General features: G+C 36.3%; 2 protein-coding genes across 2 annotated transcripts; one reads left to right on the top strand and one right to left on the bottom strand.

Annotated features, from left to right (window-relative positions):
• Nucleotides 1-2,437: 2,437 nt before the first annotated feature.
• Nucleotides 2,438-6,142, bottom strand: LOC129876893 (COBRA-like protein 10). The gene is made up of 3 exons (XM_055952372.1): nucleotides 5,320-6,142; nucleotides 3,091-4,533; nucleotides 2,438-2,683 (listed from the first exon to the last, which is right to left on the bottom strand). Exons 1-2 carry the CDS (start codon nucleotides 5,906-5,908, stop codon nucleotides 3,110-3,112), a joined length of 2,013 nt encoding a protein of 670 aa, XP_055808347.1. The 5' UTR covers nucleotides 5,909-6,142; the 3' UTR covers nucleotides 2,438-2,683; nucleotides 3,091-3,109.
• Nucleotides 6,143-9,980: 3,838 nt separating this feature from the next.
• LOC129877357 (DDRGK domain-containing protein 1) lies at nucleotides 9,981-14,633 on the top strand. Its single transcript, XM_055952856.1, has 9 exons — nucleotides 9,981-10,065; nucleotides 10,527-10,673; nucleotides 11,313-11,418; nucleotides 12,018-12,124; nucleotides 13,002-13,103; nucleotides 13,177-13,338; nucleotides 13,559-13,615; nucleotides 14,173-14,209; nucleotides 14,331-14,633. The coding sequence occupies exons 2-9, from the start codon at nucleotides 10,554-10,556 to the stop codon at nucleotides 14,537-14,539; spliced, it is 900 nt and encodes a 299-aa protein (XP_055808831.1). The 5' UTR covers nucleotides 9,981-10,065; nucleotides 10,527-10,553; the 3' UTR covers nucleotides 14,540-14,633.
• Nucleotides 14,634-20,330: the final 5,697 nt, after the last annotated feature.

Raw genomic sequence — 20,330 nt, 5'->3', positions numbered from 1 at the left:
CCCAAGGCAGGGTCCACGAACGACCACCACGGATCGTGGAACCCTCCACTGACCTTGGTGTGTCCTCGTGGTGGACACCCTACAGGTCCACTTGCAGACCTGCACTATGGCCACCTTTCACGGCCCGTCGTGCACTTCACGGACAGTGAAGATGTCCCATGATAAAATTTCAGAGACTATCCCTGCTAGCCCTTTTTCAAATTCATCTAAGCCCTTATCACGGGACACTATCACGGACTGTGATGGGCACCACGGACCGTGAAGGGTCCCCGTGAAGTCTTTCCGGTCAGATTTAAAAAAAAGGCTTTTTAGTCTTTTCTTGCGCTTTAATACTAAATGATGTAGTTTTGGAGGCTGAATCCTTCTATCTAAAGACCTTAAAACCTCTAAAACCCGCATTCTCTGCACTTAGACTCAAAACACTAAATTCCTCTCTTCTCAAGCTCTCCCAAGAACCTCAAGACACGGCTAGGGTTTCAATTCAAGGCATTCAAGTCTCCTCTCTCCCTCAAGTCTCTTTGGGTTTCTGTTTCCCTCATGGTATATGAGCTTCCATCCATAGGTCCTTCCACCCATGGAGTCCAAAAGTTATTTTCAAAATTTATATTGAAATTTTAAGGACGAATCTTCATGGGCTTTTATATGATGACTTTAAATGTATAGATTATGGTGTATTTTGAGTTTATTTACCTATATTGATGTATTTTGACTCTCAATTGCATGAATTGAATGATTTGTTAATGTGTCTCGATGAAGGCTTGAAAGAGGGTTTTAAGAATGAATGGTGGATTATTTTGAGATATTTTAAATTGATGCATTTCATCACTCTCTTGCTTGCAATAACTCTTCAAAATGCATTTAAAGGTTTTATGAAGAAAATCCACCTAGTGTTCCTCATGATTAAAGTAAAGTGAAATGAAGTTTTGACTTCAATGAATGTTATGAAATAAAGGTTTATGTAAATGGAGTCTTTATGAAATGAATGATTGATGAAATGGGCTACTCAGCCAAATTAAGGTTTCAATGTGGAAGGATAATTCTCACGTTGAATCAAATGAAAGGTTTTAATGAGTTATTCCACCAAATGATGATTTTATGTTAAAGTTATATAATGTTTATGCCATTGTGATGTTTAAATGTTATTCCGTGGGATTGACCTAGCACCAAATGTAGCATGTAGATGGGGACTCGACCTAAGGGGTTCTTAAGTAAAGTCTCATGCTACATTAACTATGCGCCAACATAGGGGCCCTTGTCGGCTATTTTAGGCTAGTGGATCTACGATTAGCCATTAAAGTTAAAGTTAAATAATGTTTAAAGTTGACGGAGTTCTACCCGACAAGTACTCTCCCCTGCCAACATAGGGGGTTATGTTGGATTCCATGTAGTATCTCGCATTGTCTTAAATGTCGGTTAAGGTCACTTTCCCACAAAAGGAATGGTTTAAGGATTTATATGATGTTTCTCAAGCATGCGTTCATTATGCATATTGCTTATATATATATGACTTGTTATTCTTCATTTTAGCATGCTCTCATACTTAGTACATTTAAAGTACTAACGCATACTTTTGCCTATATGATATCACCATGTAGGAACCGGCGTTGCTCCACACTCTCCTCCTCTGGCTAGGTTGTTCGTTTGAGGCTACTACTAGTGGTGAGTTCCCATGATCTGGGAACGATACTCCTACCTTTCTAGTTCATTATATGTTTAGACGTTGACTATCATTTTCGTATCCTTGACTAAATCTTGAGGTGAGCTATGGACATGTCTTAGCCCTTGCCAAGTCTTAATGTAGAAGGTATGGTTGGACATAGTAAAAGGACGATATGTTGATTTGAATCTTATTGAATGTGAAGTCCCTTAGCCCCGATTTCCCCCCTTGTGTTTCCGCTTGTTGTTTATCATTACCGATGAGATGCTTAACGAATGCTAAGAGGCTAGGGTGAGGTACCTCCGGGTGCTTCATTCGCCATGTCGCGTCTAGGCCTTAGGCTTGGGACATGACAATTGATCAACCAAATGAAGCTCTACCCTCATTTGGATATCAGGAAGGAGAGGTTGTTCTAATTTTAGATGCAACCTTATGCTCGGAAACACACAATTCTGATTTAATATAGATCATGATAAACAATCAATTGAAGAAGGGGGGAAAATTTTAGTAGTTGATCAACTGATTGACTATCTAAACTTCCACCTACTTGATGAAAGTTTGATTTTCCACCTTGTCATCCATGCCCCGACCCCCAATTTTATTTTAAAAGAAAAATTCTTGAAGAAGAGTACTTAGATAGAAATTTAAAGAAGTGTTAAAAATAGTACTCCTTGTGAAGAACTAGAACAAATAGTATATCTAAAAGACTATAGTAATCCTTTTATGTACTTCCTATTGAAGTAACTTAAAAAGTTTCAATAATATCCAATTACTCTCACCACCAAACTCCACTACACAAGAAAGAAAGAAAAGTTTTATGTTTCATTTGTGTTTTAAGTTTTTTTTTTTTTTGAACAATAGATACATGAATCAAACAAGTATACATTCATTTTTCTGTCTTGGAAACTTCGTTACAAAGTCTTGTAATTCCCAAATCATGTCTTGGAATTTGCTTTACTAGATTTCTTTTACAACTCCCAACTTCAGGTCCATTTTGCTTCTATAGAAAATCTTGAAACAGAAACCCTGCAACAAATAAGCACGGATCATCAGAGGTGGATCCAAGATTTGAAGTTTTACGAATTTCTATTGCGATCTCAAGTTAATATATACTATAATGAGTACAAAGAGAAATATTATAGTGGATCTCTTAATACATATACAGAGCCAAGACGAAAGCTATTAGATCCGCGCCCCCGAAAACATATGACTTTTGTCATACCAAACACATTTAACATCTAAAGGCTATCTAGATAATTTGCTAATATTATCATCAATATTTAATAGGAATACGTGTTCTTTCTAGTAAATATTTTCCACAATCCAACTGAACCCCAGAAAACATTTTTCGAGAAAATGACTTCTGTCCTACCACACACATCATATATGACTATGTGTACGCGTTTTTTTCACAAAAGAAGATGTGACTATACCAGTTGATAGGATGGGAAATCAGTGTAATTGATCTGTCAACAGAAGAAAAGTGAGGAGAGCAAGCAAAACTGCAGGCAATAAACCAACTTGGGATTTGAATGCTGCATGATTTTTAGGAAAATCTGGTGGAAGCGCGCATTCTTCACCGTTGAAAATCACCTTAGAAGGGAATCCATCTCCACCTTCAATGTTAACATTTGGTGTATTTTTCTTCAAGAATGAGATCACTGATTGCTGTTTTCCAGGTATTTTTGGATCTTTATCAGGATTAGTCCCATTGACTTGTCCAACCAAATAGGTCAATCCTTTCAAGCCTTGCATAAAAATCGTGTTGCTTCGTTGAGGTAACTTAGTCCCGTTGAATGAGTAAACGTTTTCGTAGCCATCACCAATATTCTTTTTCATCTGAGCAGCTGTGAACCAGTCCACAAACGGTTCGTTTCCCCAGTTAAAGAGAGTCACACGAGCTGTCCATCCGGTCTTGTAATTGCTCTCCAAGTGCCAATTGATACTTACCCCACAGTTATCAGGACAGGGGAGTTTCTTTGGCATTGCGCCTAAACGCTTGATCCTGTTCCATTCTTTAGCCAATTTTTCCCTGTCCTGGAAAGGGACTAGAAGGGCTTGCGCAGGGAGAGGCAACGGTTTTAAATTCCCATCACATTTAGACGTTTCTTCACAGCCACAGGCACAAGTGTTGCAGGGGATAACAGAATCAGTATAGAAAGCTGAGAAAGAAACACAGCATTTGGCCTGTTTTGGCTGTGGACGCGAAATGTTGCAAGTGATTTGCCAACTAGCAACAGCATTAGAAGTCATTCCGATTTTAGCAGGATCAGGGAATCCTGTTGGATCCACTCGAATAGGCGGGCCACATTTGTAGGACGGGTTAACTCTACCTTCGATTTTCCAGTTCTGAGGCGGATACAAGGCGGTTCTGTTCAAATCAGGAGGAAGTTTGAAGACTTCCATCTGGAAAATAGATCGAGCCTTAGTCCCGTTCATAGTAGGTGGCAAAAGAGCTCCGTTTTTGCAACAATAAGGTAACTTGCCAATTTTGTCATCATTTTCCATTTCAGATGGCAAATCGGATATGACTGGCTTCTTTTGGCAATTCATAACGACACTGAAATCGAAATCCTTGTAGTATTGTCCTTGAGGTCCGTAAATGCATTCAGAAGGATCTTTTTTGTGAATGTAGGCACCTTTCATGCTATAGATAAACTCATTCCTCATCCACTCCCACGTCAAGTTCCAATGATCAAGACGTCCTAATGGGCTGATGTTGTCGATGGTGACCTGAGCTTGATACTTGTTCTCAAACGCGGATAGAACATCATATGTGAACGAAAGGTCTCCGTTTTGACGTTCCATGAACTTGATAGAAGTATTTTTTGGCTTGAACTTGGGATCCCTCTTGCAGCACACCTGCATATAAGTTTCTGCAAATTTCACAATTTATACAACATTTTCAGATTCAGAAACAATTAGTAAACAAAAATTCAGTAAACAGCTTTTTGTATGGGAAAAAAAGGAAATGATCGCAGCGTTTGAGTCAGCTTGCGTGGATCTCGAGTAATTCCATCACAAACTCCGAATAACTCAAATCACCAAGGCTTGTACAGATAAAAAAAAAACTTTCCTTCTTTTTAGTCCGTCATGCATGCAATGGCATACACAATATTTTTAGGAAGCAGTGTCGAAGAACCAAAACGCCAATAGGTATCTTTTGTCAAAATAGTGTCATTTTGTTAAATATATATCTTTATACATAGTGTGTATATATATATATATATATATATAGTAAAATTTTACCAGAAAGGGGTGTCGCTAGACATCCCTTTGCTCCAAGTAGATCCGCCCAATGGCGGAGTTAGGATTTTGATTAAGGGGTTCAAAATGTGAAGAAGTAGACATATGGCTAGAAGAACTTTGACACCTACTATATATACATAAAAAAAATTATTTTAACCATATATAAATAATATAATTTTCTATCGAGTTTGACCACTGAATCCACCCCTGCATGCATGCACGTTTAATATCACAAATTCTAAAAAACTTTTGATATATGCCCCAAGAGGGAGGATCTAGCGGGTCCAGAGACTCATGATTGATGGTGAATACAGTAGTTATTATTATTATTATTATTATTATGATATGATATTAATTTGAGATCGTTGGAGAAACCGTTAAATGAAACAGAGAAAACATATGTATATACGTACTGAATTTCTTAGGAGCAGGGCATTTGTATCCCTCATTGAGGAGATTAATTGATTTCGGCATTGGAGTTGCTTTCGTTGAAACCCCAAATTGCGTCCCTTTTATCTTCACCTGTGCCGCCATCTGCGTAAAATCTCCGGCGGTATCAATCGCCGTTTTCAGATCTGCTTGCGGGAACCCAGCCAAAACGGTACCGTTTTTTCCGGTCTTAACCGGAAATCCGTCGGCGGCAACCGCCACAGCTCCATCAGTAGAAATCAAAATCTCATTATGCTGAAACCCTATATGAACTTTCCATGATTTCAGCTCATTTATCCCTGTATTTATCACCGTCAACATCGAAGTAAATGCCCACGCCTGTGCCGTTACGTTTTTCACATAAGGATATTCTCTTTCACGATTATCAAACGCGTACGTTACAAATACACCGTCACAATTCTCTTGCGCCGGCGGCGGCGCCGCCTTAACAACCTCATCGCCGCCGTAATCCTGACCGTTACATACCTCAATGCTATAACAAAACACAATAATCACAATGCAATTGATCAAATTCATCCATGGTATTTTCATTCCTTCACTTCTTACAATCATTTGAATGAATTTAATGGCGGAAATTGGTTGATTATTAAATTTTTAAAAAAAAATTCGTGTTGTTTTTTTCAGTTTATTTTATTTTTGTTCTTTCAGCGGAGGAGGATGAGCTGATGCCGCGTGAAAAAAAACACACGGCAATCAAATCGATCAACTACGTCTCAATTCCAAATAAGTTGATTAATGTTGAACATGGAGAGAGAAAAAATGAACGATACAAAAGAAGAAAGATTATGAATCAAACAATTAAAACGAAATTTGGGTTAATCTTTCAAAATTCAATTTTCATCCTCAAGTTTATGGCGATAGTTAAGGAGGAGACACAAAATGGTATGTTTTCTATATGTAATATGTCTTAGTGAATTTTTTTATTTTTTTTATGGTTAGAGATGGAGTTATGATAAATGTTCTAGAGGAAGTCAATATGGGATTTTGTGATAGTTTAATTTGCCCATAAGATTTCATCTACATGACAATTGATTTTTTAATACTGAAATATATTTTGATAAATTTGGTGATTATTCGAATAGAAAATTCATAAAAAAGTAATATTCATTGTTTTTGATCTTATTTTTTATTATTTTTGTTAAAAGATTTTTCAATTAATAATTTTCGCATGGAGAAGTCATTTGACACCATTTTTAAATAAAGCAAAAGAAATTATACACTACGCACCAACATATACTAGTTAAGTATTTTGACGTAGTCGATAATAGTTCAAGTAGGAAAGTAAAAAAAAACTCAATTTATATGTATTTTTTATCATTATCTCTAGAAAATATTAAAGAAAATGAGAAAAACACACCAAATTTAAAAGTGAGAATTTCAAAAATAGCTTAGACTAGAAATATAATAAAGCTTATTTGTCATAATTTGCTTAATTACGATTCGTAGCTAGATGTTATAAGGAGGAGAGAGCTGAATGAGATTGGAAAAGAGAGGAAAGAGGTGAGCGAGAAAAAGGGCAGAGAGAGGAAAGAGACGAATTGTATTTGTATATCTGCTCGATAATTGTATACATATAACTAGTATGTATATGTATTAATGAATACAATTGTATTAACGAATATAATTTATGTATTTATATATCTATTGGATAATTATATATACGTAACTAGTATGTATATCTATTAATGAATACAATTGCATTAACAAATACAATTTGTGTATTTGTATCAGCTAGATAATTGTATATACAACTATTATATACATGCACCAATGAATAAAATTGTATTAAAAATACAATTTGTATACGAATATAATTTGTATCAATGAATAAATTGTTCAACGAATACATTTGTGTTAAGTTTAAGTTTATTAATAAAATACAATTTGTATCAACGAATACAATTGTATCAATATTGTATTTCGTAACAATTGCATTTGTATTCATGTGTATTTGTATCACTGAAAGAGAGCATTCATCTAGTAGTTGTAGTTCTGCTCATTTGATTTCTGTATTTTATTGTTGTTTATAGGTGTGGGGCCGTGTACTTTGATTATCTTATTTATCTATAGTAACTAATGCCTCTTTCTTTCCGTACTATTCTACCATGACTTTCTCGCTTTCGTTATTCCTTGTTCTCATTTTGTCTTCGATATGTTTGGCCCTATCTGACCTTTTATCTTGTCTTGTCTTGTTTTCCTCTCTTGAGCCGAGGGTCTCCTGGAAACAGCCGCCCTACCTTTCAAGATGGGGGTTAGGTCTGCGTACACTCTACCCTCTCCAAACCTCACATGGTGGGATTACACTGAATTTGATTGATTGATTGATTGATTTGGATTTGTTGCCTTTTGTATTTATATTTTTTGTCGTGTATGTATTGTATTCGTCTATTGTCATATGTATTTATATTTTGTATCACTAAAAAGAATCTATATATTTGTATAATTTATATTTGTATCATTAATAATTAATATTTGTATTTATATAATTGATTGTTACTATTTGTATTTGTATTAAGATAAAAAGCAGGAGATGAGAGAGAAAGAGGGGTGTGGTGGGGTGGGGTGGGGGGAACAAATAGAGGACAGAGGCGAGCGAGAATCTAAAGAGAGAGAGAGAGAGAGAAGAGAGGCGAGGGAGAGAGGAAGAGAGGAAAGAGAAAATAGTTATAAAATCCTAAATTTAGCTGCGAATTGTAATTCTTTTAAATTAGTGGTGTATATTAAATACATACAAATGCTTTTCTTGCTACATATTTTTTTTCAATTTAAAATTGAATCAAAACAATTTCTTCTCTTTGGATTGATTTGGTATTAAATAATAAAAATATCAATAATATTTCATTTGATTTGATTCCAAATAAATAAAAATCAAATCAACCAGATAAACAACACAAATCTCATTAGTTTAGGGCCTATTACGTGCCTGTTTGAAATTATCATTCGTGTCATATTTTGATCTCCAGATACATGTATTTAATGCGTTTAGATACATGTATCTCGGATACAAGAAGTCAAAATTAGGTATAATTTTTTCAAACACACTATATTGAAGTGTATTCACATGTATCTGAAATACACTATTACTGCTCACCTCCGTCCTATCTCATTCGCTTCTCTCCCCCTCTCGCTTGCCTCTCTCCCTATGTAACTGTATTTTAGAGTGTATCTAATCACAAAAATACATATATCTAGGTGTATCTGACTTAAAATTTGGTATGAAATTATTATTTAGTGAGACAATATTCTTTTTAGTTCAATTTTTAGATTGACCTAAAATAGTTATTCAAGCATATTTTTTTTAAAAAAAAATGGTCGCGTAACTTATGTGTCTTCTTCGTCCTTCCTCTTGTTTTGCGTCTTCTTCATCCTCCTCCTCCTTCTTCTTCTTCTTCTTCTTCCTCTTTTGTTGCTTCATCCTTCTTCTATGTCCTCTTCTTCATCTCCTTCTCGTTCTTCTTCTTTAAAATTCGACATATCGCAAACATAAATCATTTCAAGTAAATTCTATATCAAAAGACTCTAAACATCGAGAGGATTTCAAATTTAAAATTTGGAATTGTTTAGAGGAGATTTTGATTTGGTCGGAGTTGAATAATTAGTATATATGTCATGTATAGTTAGTGTATAACTCATGTATATATAAACTATATTTAGCTTTTTAAGTATATCATAATGTATAGTTAGTGTATATTTTTTATGACTTTTGTCTATTTTTACGTAAATAAAACATGTTTATATTTATTATAAATTAATTACTTTATTGTATATATTTGAAGCTAACCTAAATTTCTTTCATTGCACTAAGCTTCTGCTCACGAAACTCTTTTTAACTATGTTAAAAAATATTATATAAATATATAAAAAATAAAAATATGTCAAATCGATTCAATTCGACAAAAATTGACAACATGAAAATCAAAGGACACTTTTATTTACACATGTGGCGCACGTGTTAGAAACACATTCAACTTACTTGATTGGAGATGTCACATCAATACAAAAGGTGCACGAAAATATATAAAAAAATAAGTTCGAGGGGGTAATAAGACCTTAGTTAAGTTAAGGTGTGTCGCTGGAATTTCAATCATAATTTAGGCAACATTTATGCATTATCTCACGTAAATATACCATTGACTTAAAAGTTTTAAATCCTTTGATATATTATTTTACTTGAAATGATTCACATTTACAACAAATTAAATTTTTAACCGAATAAATCTCTTTCATCTATTTGTTAATATCCACAATTTTGACGAATATTTCATATTTTGTCTAATTTTTCCTTCTACTAAACCAACTGGATTTCAAATTGGACCAGAGTTTTTATTCAGGCAAATTACATCCAATGGTCATTCGGTCAAAGTAATTATCAAAAAAATGATTATTTATTATATATGCATGTATATTTTATGTATAGTCAAGCTATATTCAGTTTTTGAGTGTATCATAATATATATTCAGTGTATAACTCATGTATAAGTAATTTATATTATATAATCAGTGTATAAGTCAATATATATTTTATGTATAATCAAGCTATATTCAGTTTTTGAGTGTATCAATATTAAAATATGATTGATTTAAATTGAAGCGAATTAGATAAATTAAGAGATAAAAAAATAATGGTATAATAAATAGATAATTCCAAGTGTGCTTCTCAACATTTTACATCGCCTTTCATCTGATCTGGTTCTCTTTTATATATGTAGGTATGTATCTCCTTCATCTTTTGTCTGCTCACTTCTTTTGGTTCTTCGTTTAATCGATCGAATTTGTTTCCTTTTTGTGCATCGTCGGTCTGTTGTTCGTATTTGAACGAACTGAATTTGGGGGATTTTTGGTTCTTTGGAGGCCCTTATTTTTTTGGGGTTTTAGGGTTGAGCCGTCCTTGTTTTGGATAGATTAATTTACGCTATAAACCTGTGGCAAATCTGTTCCTTCATCCGGCGCCTCCGACTGGTTATGCCCCTGTGAAACTCACTTTGATGGAGTTCAATTTCTAATCCTTTTAAATTTAAAAGTTTCAATAATGTGAAGTCAACTTATGTGAAAAACCATCATATATCCAAAAAAAGGCTTTTTTGTAGCTCACTTATCATGCCGACCCTAACTTGTTTGAGACTGAGGCATAGTTATTGTACTTATCATACATTGTGTATTGCATTATCAGACAGGATACTGCACTGAGTATTGAAAAATGGAGGACATGTTGATCGTGATTCTCTCGATGCTTCTGGCTCTAGTATTAGTTCCGCTTTATCTGTGGAAACGCCGGCAAAATTCTCAGTCCTCCAGAGAACATGAAGATGAACCTCAGGTTGAATTGCTTATCCTTTTGGTCTATGTTTTTTTCCAGCTTGCTTTCTGTTACAAACTTGGTGACGTAAGAGGAATATTCTTGATATAGGAATAAGGGATTGATTCTTTAACCGTCCTAACTAGAGAGTGATCTGCAAGTGGGTATCACACCATCATTAAGGTTTGAGAAGATTATGAATTGATGTTTGGATTGAAGTTTTGGTATAACCATAGTAATTAATAGTCCTTGGCCCATTTTATATAACAATATGTGACTGGATATGATGAGTTTAAGATGTTAATCTGAACTTTATTTTATATTAATGACAATGAAAGAAAATATCATTGTAATGGTTAAAAGTAGTTTGATAAAGTTAAAGTTTGAATAGTTTAATGATTTGAGTTCTTAAAGGTGTGAAAATTGTAAAGAAATGTGTTTATGCTGAACATCTTGGGATGTCCTGAAATGGGGAAAGGGTATTGTATAAATCGGGACGGAGGGAGTGCAAGGCATCAGCATTAATAAACACACTATGGTGGCATTAATGGAATTGTAAAAGGTGCCTCGATGTTGTTTAATCTTCATTGTATTTGGAGAATTAAGAAATCCATCATTCAAATTTTGCAAGAACTGAAACTATTTTTGGCTAAATATCAGGTTGAGCAGAGGGGCACTGTAGTAAGAGCCACTGGAACGCGTCGAATGCGTCGAAGACCAGCTTCTTCAGCTGCTAGCACATCTTCAGCTGCAGCCACTATAGATGGTATTCTTTCCTTCATCTCTTGCTCTATTGTAACTGTTTGGTTAATTTTCTTCTGGTCATGTCTAATTATATTTTTCTTTCCATATCTGCTTACCTTATTTATTTTTAAAATCCAAAGATACAATAGCACTTTTTCCACGATTTTTTTTCCAGTATTATCTTGCTCATCTGGTTCAACTTTTCAAGTTGGAGGGTAAAAAGAAATAGGCCACTGTCTCTCACCTTGAGCCCTTGCTTCAAAGTAGAATATGCAAGATAAAACTACAGGAGGAGTCTCCTTCCATTCATTCAAAATGAACCTAATTAGCTGCTTATTGAATTGGCTATATCTTTGTTGCTTTATGCTCATCCTCATTGTGACAACTTCATTTGTAAAGTTATTGCATCAAACAAGAAGTAAAGGGCTAACATTCATGGACAAAAACATGCTTATTGTTATGTTTCTTGGTACAGAGATGTATTTTTTGAGTGACTTTTAGGTGGCCTAGCTCTTCTTGGTTATTGTCCCCAAACTGCTTTCCCTGCTTTAGGTGCCCTAGATCGAGTTGGTGCTTCATGGTGACTGATTCATGTTTATATATATTTTCAAATATGTGCAGAAGCGGTTGATGGAAGTGATGATGAAGAACCTGGAGATGGATATTATACTGCAAAGTCGTCAAAGAAAAGGGAAAAGAAGCGTCAAGAGCGGGAAGCACAAAGACAGGTATCTCAGACTTTTAAGCATTTGCCTTTTAAGAGTACAAGCTTCTGCAACAAGTCCTCTCAATATATAGAAATAGAAAGAGTACAAGCTTTCCCAACATAAGACACAACATTTTATGCACTCAAGTTATTTGGGTCCTTGACGAAACTAAGAAGAATAGGTACAAATTCTAAATAGATAAACAAATACTAAGATAGAAATGGAACAGTAGTATACTTTGAAGAGAATTAATAATATGGAACTGAATCTGCTTAGTGTGCAAATGTTCAGTCCTTACCTGGTTGCTTCCCATCACTGTTGTTGGGGTAATTTATCTCACATCTTGAGGATGCAAAGCTAAAGAGTGGCACGATTTAACACATTTTGCTGTGTGTTAATAATGGGATTCACCATAGAATGAAGTTTCCCTTCAAGAGTCACGAGTACCATCTTCATAATCTTAAGTTATACTACACATGGCTTGTCTTTTAGATCAGAACTGAATATAAGTAAAGGCTGTGGGAACAACCTTTTGAAAATAGCCTCTCTACCTCTATGAGGTAGTGGTAAGGTCTGCGTACATCCTACCCTCCCTAGACCCCACTTGTGGGATTTCACTAGGTATGTTGTTGTTGTTGTTGCTGCGGGAACAACAGTAGGATCTTTTCTAGGAAATGTGCATTTCTATTGCCGTCTCCTTTCAAGAGTCATGAATACCATCTTCATAACCTTAAGTTATACCGCACATGACTTGTCTTTTAGATCAGAACTGAATTTAAGTACGGCTGTGGGAACAGCACTAGGATCTTTTCTAGGAAATGTGCATTTCTATCGCCTATTGCAACTTTTAGAAATTGAAAATCAGAATTGGTCTTGATCCTTCTCGTTGACTATATAGACTGAAGAAGCTGCTCGAGAATCAAAACAGACAAAGCAAAGCCACTATGATGAAATCAGGAGGAGGAAGGAGGAGGAGCGTGAGGCTCAAGAGCGTGCACTGGTAAATATCTGTCTGCGTGGAATCACTTGATATGTTGCTGAATTCTTTTGAGAGAACTGGGTTATTTGTGTAGGAAGAAGAAGCCAAGGCTCGACAGGCCAAAGAGGAAGAAGCTGCTGCATTAGAGTTTGAAAAATGGAAAGGTGAAATTTCAGTTGATGCTGAGGGAACAACTGAAAACGAAATACAAGATGGAAGCCAGGGTCTACTTTTTGATTTTGTGGAATACATTAAGGTAATTTCAATTCATGCCAGTTAATTAATGACACACCAACGATTCATATACTATATCTACATTTTTCCTCTTCTTTTTCTTTCGCCTTATGGATGTCGTGAGATCTTCTCTTTCTTGATAAGTACATATTCCTCTAATTCACACTAGAATTATTAGCATTCGTCTAAATGTACTTAAGCTTGTACAATAAATTTATGGCCAAAAGAATTTACTGTTGCAGAAACACAAATGTGTGCCGTTGGAGGATCTTGCGGCAGAATTCAAGTTAAGGACTCAGGTAAGCGCCTTTGTTACTCGGTTGAAACTCTGTATATATATGTTTGTATATCTGTACGTATGTATAAGGAATTGTATAAATATTAGACGTGGAATTGTTGAGTAAGGTTGCTCATCTTCCTACACTTCAAATAGGGATATATAGAAATGTGTTTGGGATGGAAAATATTTTTCTAATTTTTCCATGGTTGGTTGGTTAAAATTTTTGGAGAACATCTTTTGCAGGAAAATGAGTTTTTTAAAAATGAGGAGAATGATTTCCTATTAGAAGTAGGAAAACAAATTCCACAAGTGACATTTCACATTGATTGTCTCCTCCTCACCCTCACTCCTACCACCCCACACCTTTGCCCCCATCTCTGATAGTATTTGTCTAGATTATACGTAAATGCTTTTGAAATAGTATTTTTTGATTGCTTATTGAACACCATAAAATAAGTAATAAAAGCACTTATATTCCAGGAAATCATTTTCCTTCATACCAACACACAGCTATAAGCTATTCACTATTCATGAATCACCCTCTCGTTGCCCATTACTGTTTATTTCTTTATGCAGGAGTGTATCAACCGTATCAACTCGCTCGAAGAAATGGGTATTCTCCTTTCCTTCTCTTTGAATTTCAATTGAAATTTGTTGTCCTTTCATGAAGCCATGACTTCTTGTTCCTCTCGCATTAACTGAGCGATAAAATATTTCGATGTGATTTTCATCAGGGAGACTTTCTGGTGTTATGGACGATAGAGGGAAATACATATACATCTCACTAGAAGAAATGAGAGCCGTGGCTGACTATATTAGACGTGAAGGTAGAGTGAGTATCTCACACTTAGCTAGCAAGTCTAATCAATTCATAGATTTGGAACCAAAAGTCGAGTTAGCTGAGGATATAGGCAGCATCGTTGCGGAGACTACTGTTGCTTGAGCTTAATGAACTTGTATGTATAATTAATTCTATGGAAAATCAAATGTTTAATAGACATGCTTTACCTTAATTTACATGCATTTCCTTCACCCTTCCTTTTTTTGGGTGTTTATCGATCGTTCGGTACGATTTGAAATCTTTCATTTAGTGGGTAATTTTGTTTTTTATTTTATGCCATTTCGAAATAAATCCGATATGGGTAGATTTTTTCCTTTTTTTGGTTATCGTGGTTCGATGATTCCACAATATACTCCTTAATGTTATGTTCTATCAACCAAATTTTTGAGAGTTAAAGGTTAAAAATACATCTAAATTATCTCGATCTTCTGAGTTCCATACGTGGACTATTAGGGGTGTGGGTTTCCTACTTGAATTATTACCAAATGTTTGTTGAAACACATTTAACTATCAATTGTTCATTTTTTTAATTTAAAATATCACCATTTCGATGATGCCTTGATATACTCTTTAATGTTATGTTCTATCAACCAAACTTTTGAGGGTTGAGGGTTAAAAACACACTTACATTATCTTGATTTTTTGAGTATCATGTCTAAGCTATCAATTGTGTTGATTTTCTATTTGAATTATCACAAATGTTTATAGAAGCGGTCATGATTCGAGATAACCTCCTAGTCGTAACACAGTAGTTAGAGTCGCAAAATTCCAAGCTAACCCATGGTTTGGCATGACATTAAGCTTTGCTGCATAAAAATTGAAAATCTTTAATGTGGAAGCTAAATTTGAAAGATATCTGTAAAATTCCGAACAACTTAATAGTCAATTGAAAACCATTTGAACAAAATTATAAAGCTGAAACTACTTTATGACTGTCTGAAAGCCTCTATTAAGATGAGTTGTTGGGACAAGCTTTCAACTTTCTCTAACTGTTTGAAAATTGAATGACTGACATAAAGAAAATAAACATAGGTCTTGTCCTTGAAGGATGAGGACACCTTAAGGATTCACATTTTTTTTACCGAAATCAATATCACTGAAATATTCATGATCTAACACATGCGAAAAATGAGAAAATCGCTTAATTTTGTTTGTGCAACCCATGTAGATATAGATGAGTGCTTTTAGTTTGGAGTATTATAGTAATTTAACACTTAAGTTAGGGGATGTTTTTAATTGAAGGTATTATAGTAACTTAATATTTAAGTTGGAAAGTTCATGCTTTTAAGGTAAAATAGATGTAGATATACACTTATTATATATGACTATACACATATTATACATAAAGAGTGTGCAAGGCTACTTCCCTGCCTATAAATGTTGCACACTTCTATTTCGGGGACGAGTATGTTTTCCTCGGGACAGTGACCTGCGCCATGATATCTTGGAGGAGGCGCATAACTCACCTTTTTTTCCTGCACCCAAAGAGCTCATAGGAGACATTGGATGTAACCAGCCTTCAAAGGAGGAGGACTAAAAAGCAACTTTCAATTCAAATTAGAGAAATGTTGAGTTTTGAAGCTTATCGATGACCTCGCCCCCCTTGTCACTTAAGGGAAAGCCAGAGAAAGGGGCCTAAAACAACGCTAACTAGAAATAGAAAATGCCTATGCTTTGCTTCGGAGTTTGTGTCGGCGGGACTACCTTCTTTCTGACAACACAGCTAGGTGCTTGCACTCAATTAGTAGCACTGACACGTCACTCGGCTCCTCATTACTTTGGGTCTCTCTTTTTTGATTTTTGTTGGCATTACTATAGTGGGATTTCAAAAAAATGAGCTTCATTTGAAATGAAGAAAAAAATCATGTCAAGAAAATTTCCCTAAACCCCTCTAATGCGCCGTCGGGGATACTGAAGTCGTTACCCGGGTCGTTACGAATGCTACTATGAAAAAATCTAAGAAAATTTAATCTGAACCCTCGGTACCTACGAAATCTGTAGGTTAACAGACATGATAAACTGACAAAATCGCCTAATTCCTGTTGCGTCGCTAATAAAATTCTCCTAACCCTCTCTAAAGCACCGCTGGGGCTACTGGAGTCGTTTCTCAGGTCGTTACGGACGCTACTATGGAAGAATCCAAGAAAATTCAATTCGGACCCCCAACACCTAAAAATTCCGTGGGAAACACACACGAAAAACTGGCAAAATCGGATAATTCCTGTTGCGCCGCCAATAAAATTCTCCTAAACCACTCTGAAGTGCCGCCGAGGATACTGGAGTCGTTCCCCAGGTCGTTAAGGACGCTACTATGGAAGAATCCAAGAAAATTCAACCCGAGCCCCTGACAACTAAAAAATCTGTGGGCTCACACACAAAAAACTGACAAAATTGCCTAATTACTGTTGCGTCGCCAATAAAATTCCCCAAACCCCTCTAAAGTGCCACCGGGGATACTGGAGTCTTTCTCTAGGTCATTACGGACGCTACTATGGAAGAATCCAAGAAAATTCGATTCGGACCCTCGGCACCTAAAAAATCTGTAGGCTAACACACACAGAAAACTGATAAAATTGCCTAATTTCTGTTGCGTCGCCAATAAAATTCACCTAAACCCTTCTAAAGCACCGCCGAGGATAGTAGAGTCATTATCCAAGTCGTTACAGACGCTATTATGGAAGAATCATAGAAACGCACCTAAAAAATCTGTAGGCTAACATACAAAAAACTGACAAAATCGCCTAATTCCTGTTGTATCGCTAATAAAATTTCCTAAACCCCTCTAAAGCACCGTCAGGGATAATAGAGTCGTTCTCCAAGTCGTTAAGGATGATTCTATGGACGAATCCAAAAATATTAACCCGGACCCCTGACAACTAAAAAATTTGTGGGCTAACACACACGAAAAACTGATAAAGTCGCCTAATTTCTATTGTGTTTACAATAAAATTCTTCTAAACCTATCTAAAGCACCACCGGGGATACTAGAGTCGTTCCCCAGGTCGTTACGAACGCCACTGTGTAAGAATCCAAGAAATTTCAACCCGGACCTCCATCACCTAAAAAATCTGTGGGCTAACACACACGAAAAACTGGCAAAATCGCCTAATTCCTGTTGCACCGCCAATAAAATGCTCCTAAACCCCTCTAAAGTGCCGCTGGATACACTGGAATCATTACCCAGGTCATTATGGACGTTTTTATAAAAGAATTCAAGAAAATTCAACTCGTACCCCCGACATCTAAAAAATTTGTGGGCTAACACACATGAAAAACTGGTAAAATCACCTAATTCTTGTTGTGTCGTACATAAAATTCCCCTAAACCCTTCTAAAGTGCCGCCGGGGATACTGGAGTCGTTCCCAAGATCGTTACAGATGCTACTATCAAAGAATTGAAGAATATTTGATCCGGATGTCACGCCCCGGGAGGGTACCCTAGACGTAACCGGCACCCGAAGGCCATTTCTGACCTCCGAGCGAACCACCTGATCCAGTCACACATTCATTCAATCACATTCTCTTAGCGGAGACTCAATTAATGAAATACTATTCACAATATGAGGGCCGAAGGCCAAACATTTATAAACCCGACAAACACATAAAATAAGACTCCTAAAAAATAACCGTTCAACCTCCCCACACTCCAGTCTATGAAGCCTCTATCCAAGTCTAAAAGGTGCCAATGACAAGTCAATGGCTACCAACAATCAAAATAAAAGAAATGACAACAAAACTGTACAAGAAGGCTCAATATCCTCCGGAAACTAGGAGGACTCACCAACTAGCTGGAAGTGTATGTGGATCTTCAACGGAGTGCCGGTTGATGATCTCTAGTACCTGTCTCTGCATCATGAAACGATGCAGGCCAAATGGTATCAGTACATGGAATATACGAGTATGTAAAATGGCCGAATATAACGAACATCAAGGAAGAATTAATCAACTCGGAAGCTCAACTCAAGAGGAATAACAACTTCAATCCAATGTCCTAAGTCTAAACAAGAATATGATTTAGACGGGACCAATCACATACAATTCAACTCAATCTGACTCAGAGTACTATCAAGACCTATTTGGGAGTTTCTCTTACCCGACAACCATCACTTATGAGCCAGTGAAAGTACAACAAACCGACGTTGTTGCCGCGTCCGTTCATACCTTGCCAGGGTATGAACGAATCAACCAATCATGGATCCAATCCAACCAAGTCCTATAATGTCAGGACAAATATTTTGGGGAAACATCCGACTTTAACGGTTCAATCCCCTCCTACGTTTGGCGACGTAGTTATTGGGTTCGAGTATGGACTTTACTCTTGCCCAATTCGGTGCTCAATACTCCTTCCAAGACTCAATGCTCATAAAATTCCATCCAATCAACTCAATCAAATCATATCGACAAGTCTCATTACAACCTTGTCAACTCATCAACTCTATCATGATCAAATCTTTTCCAATCATACTATCCGGTCAATCTCAGTCATATCTTTTAAAAGAAATTTGAATGCACATTTATAGCGACATATAAGCACAACCAATCATTTCCTCTATCCATTTACTCAATATTTGAAACTCATCACAACTCCAAGGCTTTAAGTCAACAATTTAAGATAAGCAACATTTTAAAGAAAATAGCATCCTTCATCATAATCCACATAATTAAGAAGATCAATAAAACATATTTAACAACTCATCTTCATCGACTCATACTCACATAAAGGCTCAATTTAGGAACTTCTTGGCTCAACAACATCAACACATATAGAATCAAATACATAGGGGACAAAGTTCATACAAGCATAAACCATACTAAGAAACTCCATTCCTATGGACATCTAACCTCAAGCAAGAGTAGGGCACATAGGTGGACTCACCCCATGTTTTAGATGGCCTTACATACCTTAGTGAAGACTTGGAGAAAACCTTGATGCTGGGTCTTCAATGGAAGACTCAAATCTTGAAGCTCTTGGGACAAATCTTTGTTGAGAATGGAGAAGAAGAAGGAGATGAAGAAGAGAGAGGGAGAGAGGAATTTCTAGGGCTTTTAGAGAGAGAGAGGGCTGAAAATTTTTGATCCCAAAATGACCAAGGGCAATACCTATATAACTTGGGTAAGTTCCCAAATTACCCCTCCTCAAAAAGTTCTGAAAATAGGCTAAAAACGCACCTGGCGTGATAGTGGCGCGTCGCGCCCTTACAGCGCCAAGGCCATTTCCCCAGCAGTTGCAACCCAGGCCAAAAAATGAAATTCCTGCCGTGCTAGTTCATCTTAGGATCGTCATATATTTTGACTTCGAACTCCAAAATTTACGTTCTTGGTGGCGTTGGGAAGAAGACTCGACGACCTTTAATTTGATAGGTCGTGGGCCACCCGGATTGACGTCCTTCAAAAGATAGGGTCGTTAAAAGTCGACCCTTATACGAACTCATCCTAAACTTAGCCACGACGGATCTTTTGGACTTAGCTCGGTCCTAGGGGTCCTTGGTGACCCCACATCACCTCTAACACTGCTCAGTCCCTCAGAGACTCATCTTAACTCACGAATATACTTCAAAATACTCGGGTTCGACCCCTCCCGAACACAAGAAGGGTCTGAATCTTTGGAAAAATTTTGAGGGGTGTTACATTATCTCCCCCTTGGGATCATTCGTCCTCGAATGACGAGAAATCAAGAATAGACTCGGGGTGCAAATCACAATCAAAACTCAGTCATTCAATCAGTCAAATTCTCAATCAATTATCAATCAAGACTCAAGATGCACAAATGAATTCAAATCAAGGAAATGGACATTACCTTCAACATTCTCATCGGTAGGCACGAATAGATGGGGATATTTAGATTTCATGGCTTCCTCCGCTTCCCATGTGGCTTCCTCAACAAATTGGTTCCT

Source organism: Solanum dulcamara, chromosome 12 (assembly GCF_947179165.1).
Source record: "Solanum dulcamara chromosome 12, daSolDulc1.2, whole genome shotgun sequence".
NCBI classification, from domain to species: Eukaryota; Viridiplantae; Streptophyta; class Magnoliopsida; order Solanales; family Solanaceae; genus Solanum; species Solanum dulcamara.
Note: the sequence above shows the minus strand (reverse complement) of the source record. Positions and strands in the feature narration are given on the sequence as shown.

What these genes read in the sequence shown, in the direction of transcription:
- LOC129877357 (XM_055952856.1), top strand. Translation starts at nt 10,554, where the DNA reads ATGGAGGACATGTTGATCGTGATTCTCTCGATGCTTCTGGCTCTAGTA. An exon ending in AACATGAAGATGAACCTCAG is followed by an intron (nt 10,674 to 11,312) that starts GTTGAATTGCTT and finishes GCTAAATATCAG; the next exon opens with GTTGAGCAGAGGGGCACTGT. An exon ending in CAACTCGCTCGAAGAAATGG is followed by an intron (nt 14,210 to 14,330) that starts GTATTCTCCTTT and finishes GATTTTCATCAG; the next exon opens with GGAGACTTTCTGGTGTTATG.
- LOC129876893 (XM_055952372.1), bottom strand. Translation starts at nt 5,908, where the DNA reads ATGATTGTAAGAAGTGAAGGAATGAAAATACCATGGATGAATTTGATC. An exon ending in CCCTGCTCCTAAGAAATTCA is followed by an intron (nt 4,534 to 5,319) that starts GTACGTATATAC and finishes TGAAATTTGCAG; the next exon opens with AAACTTATATGCAGGTGTGC.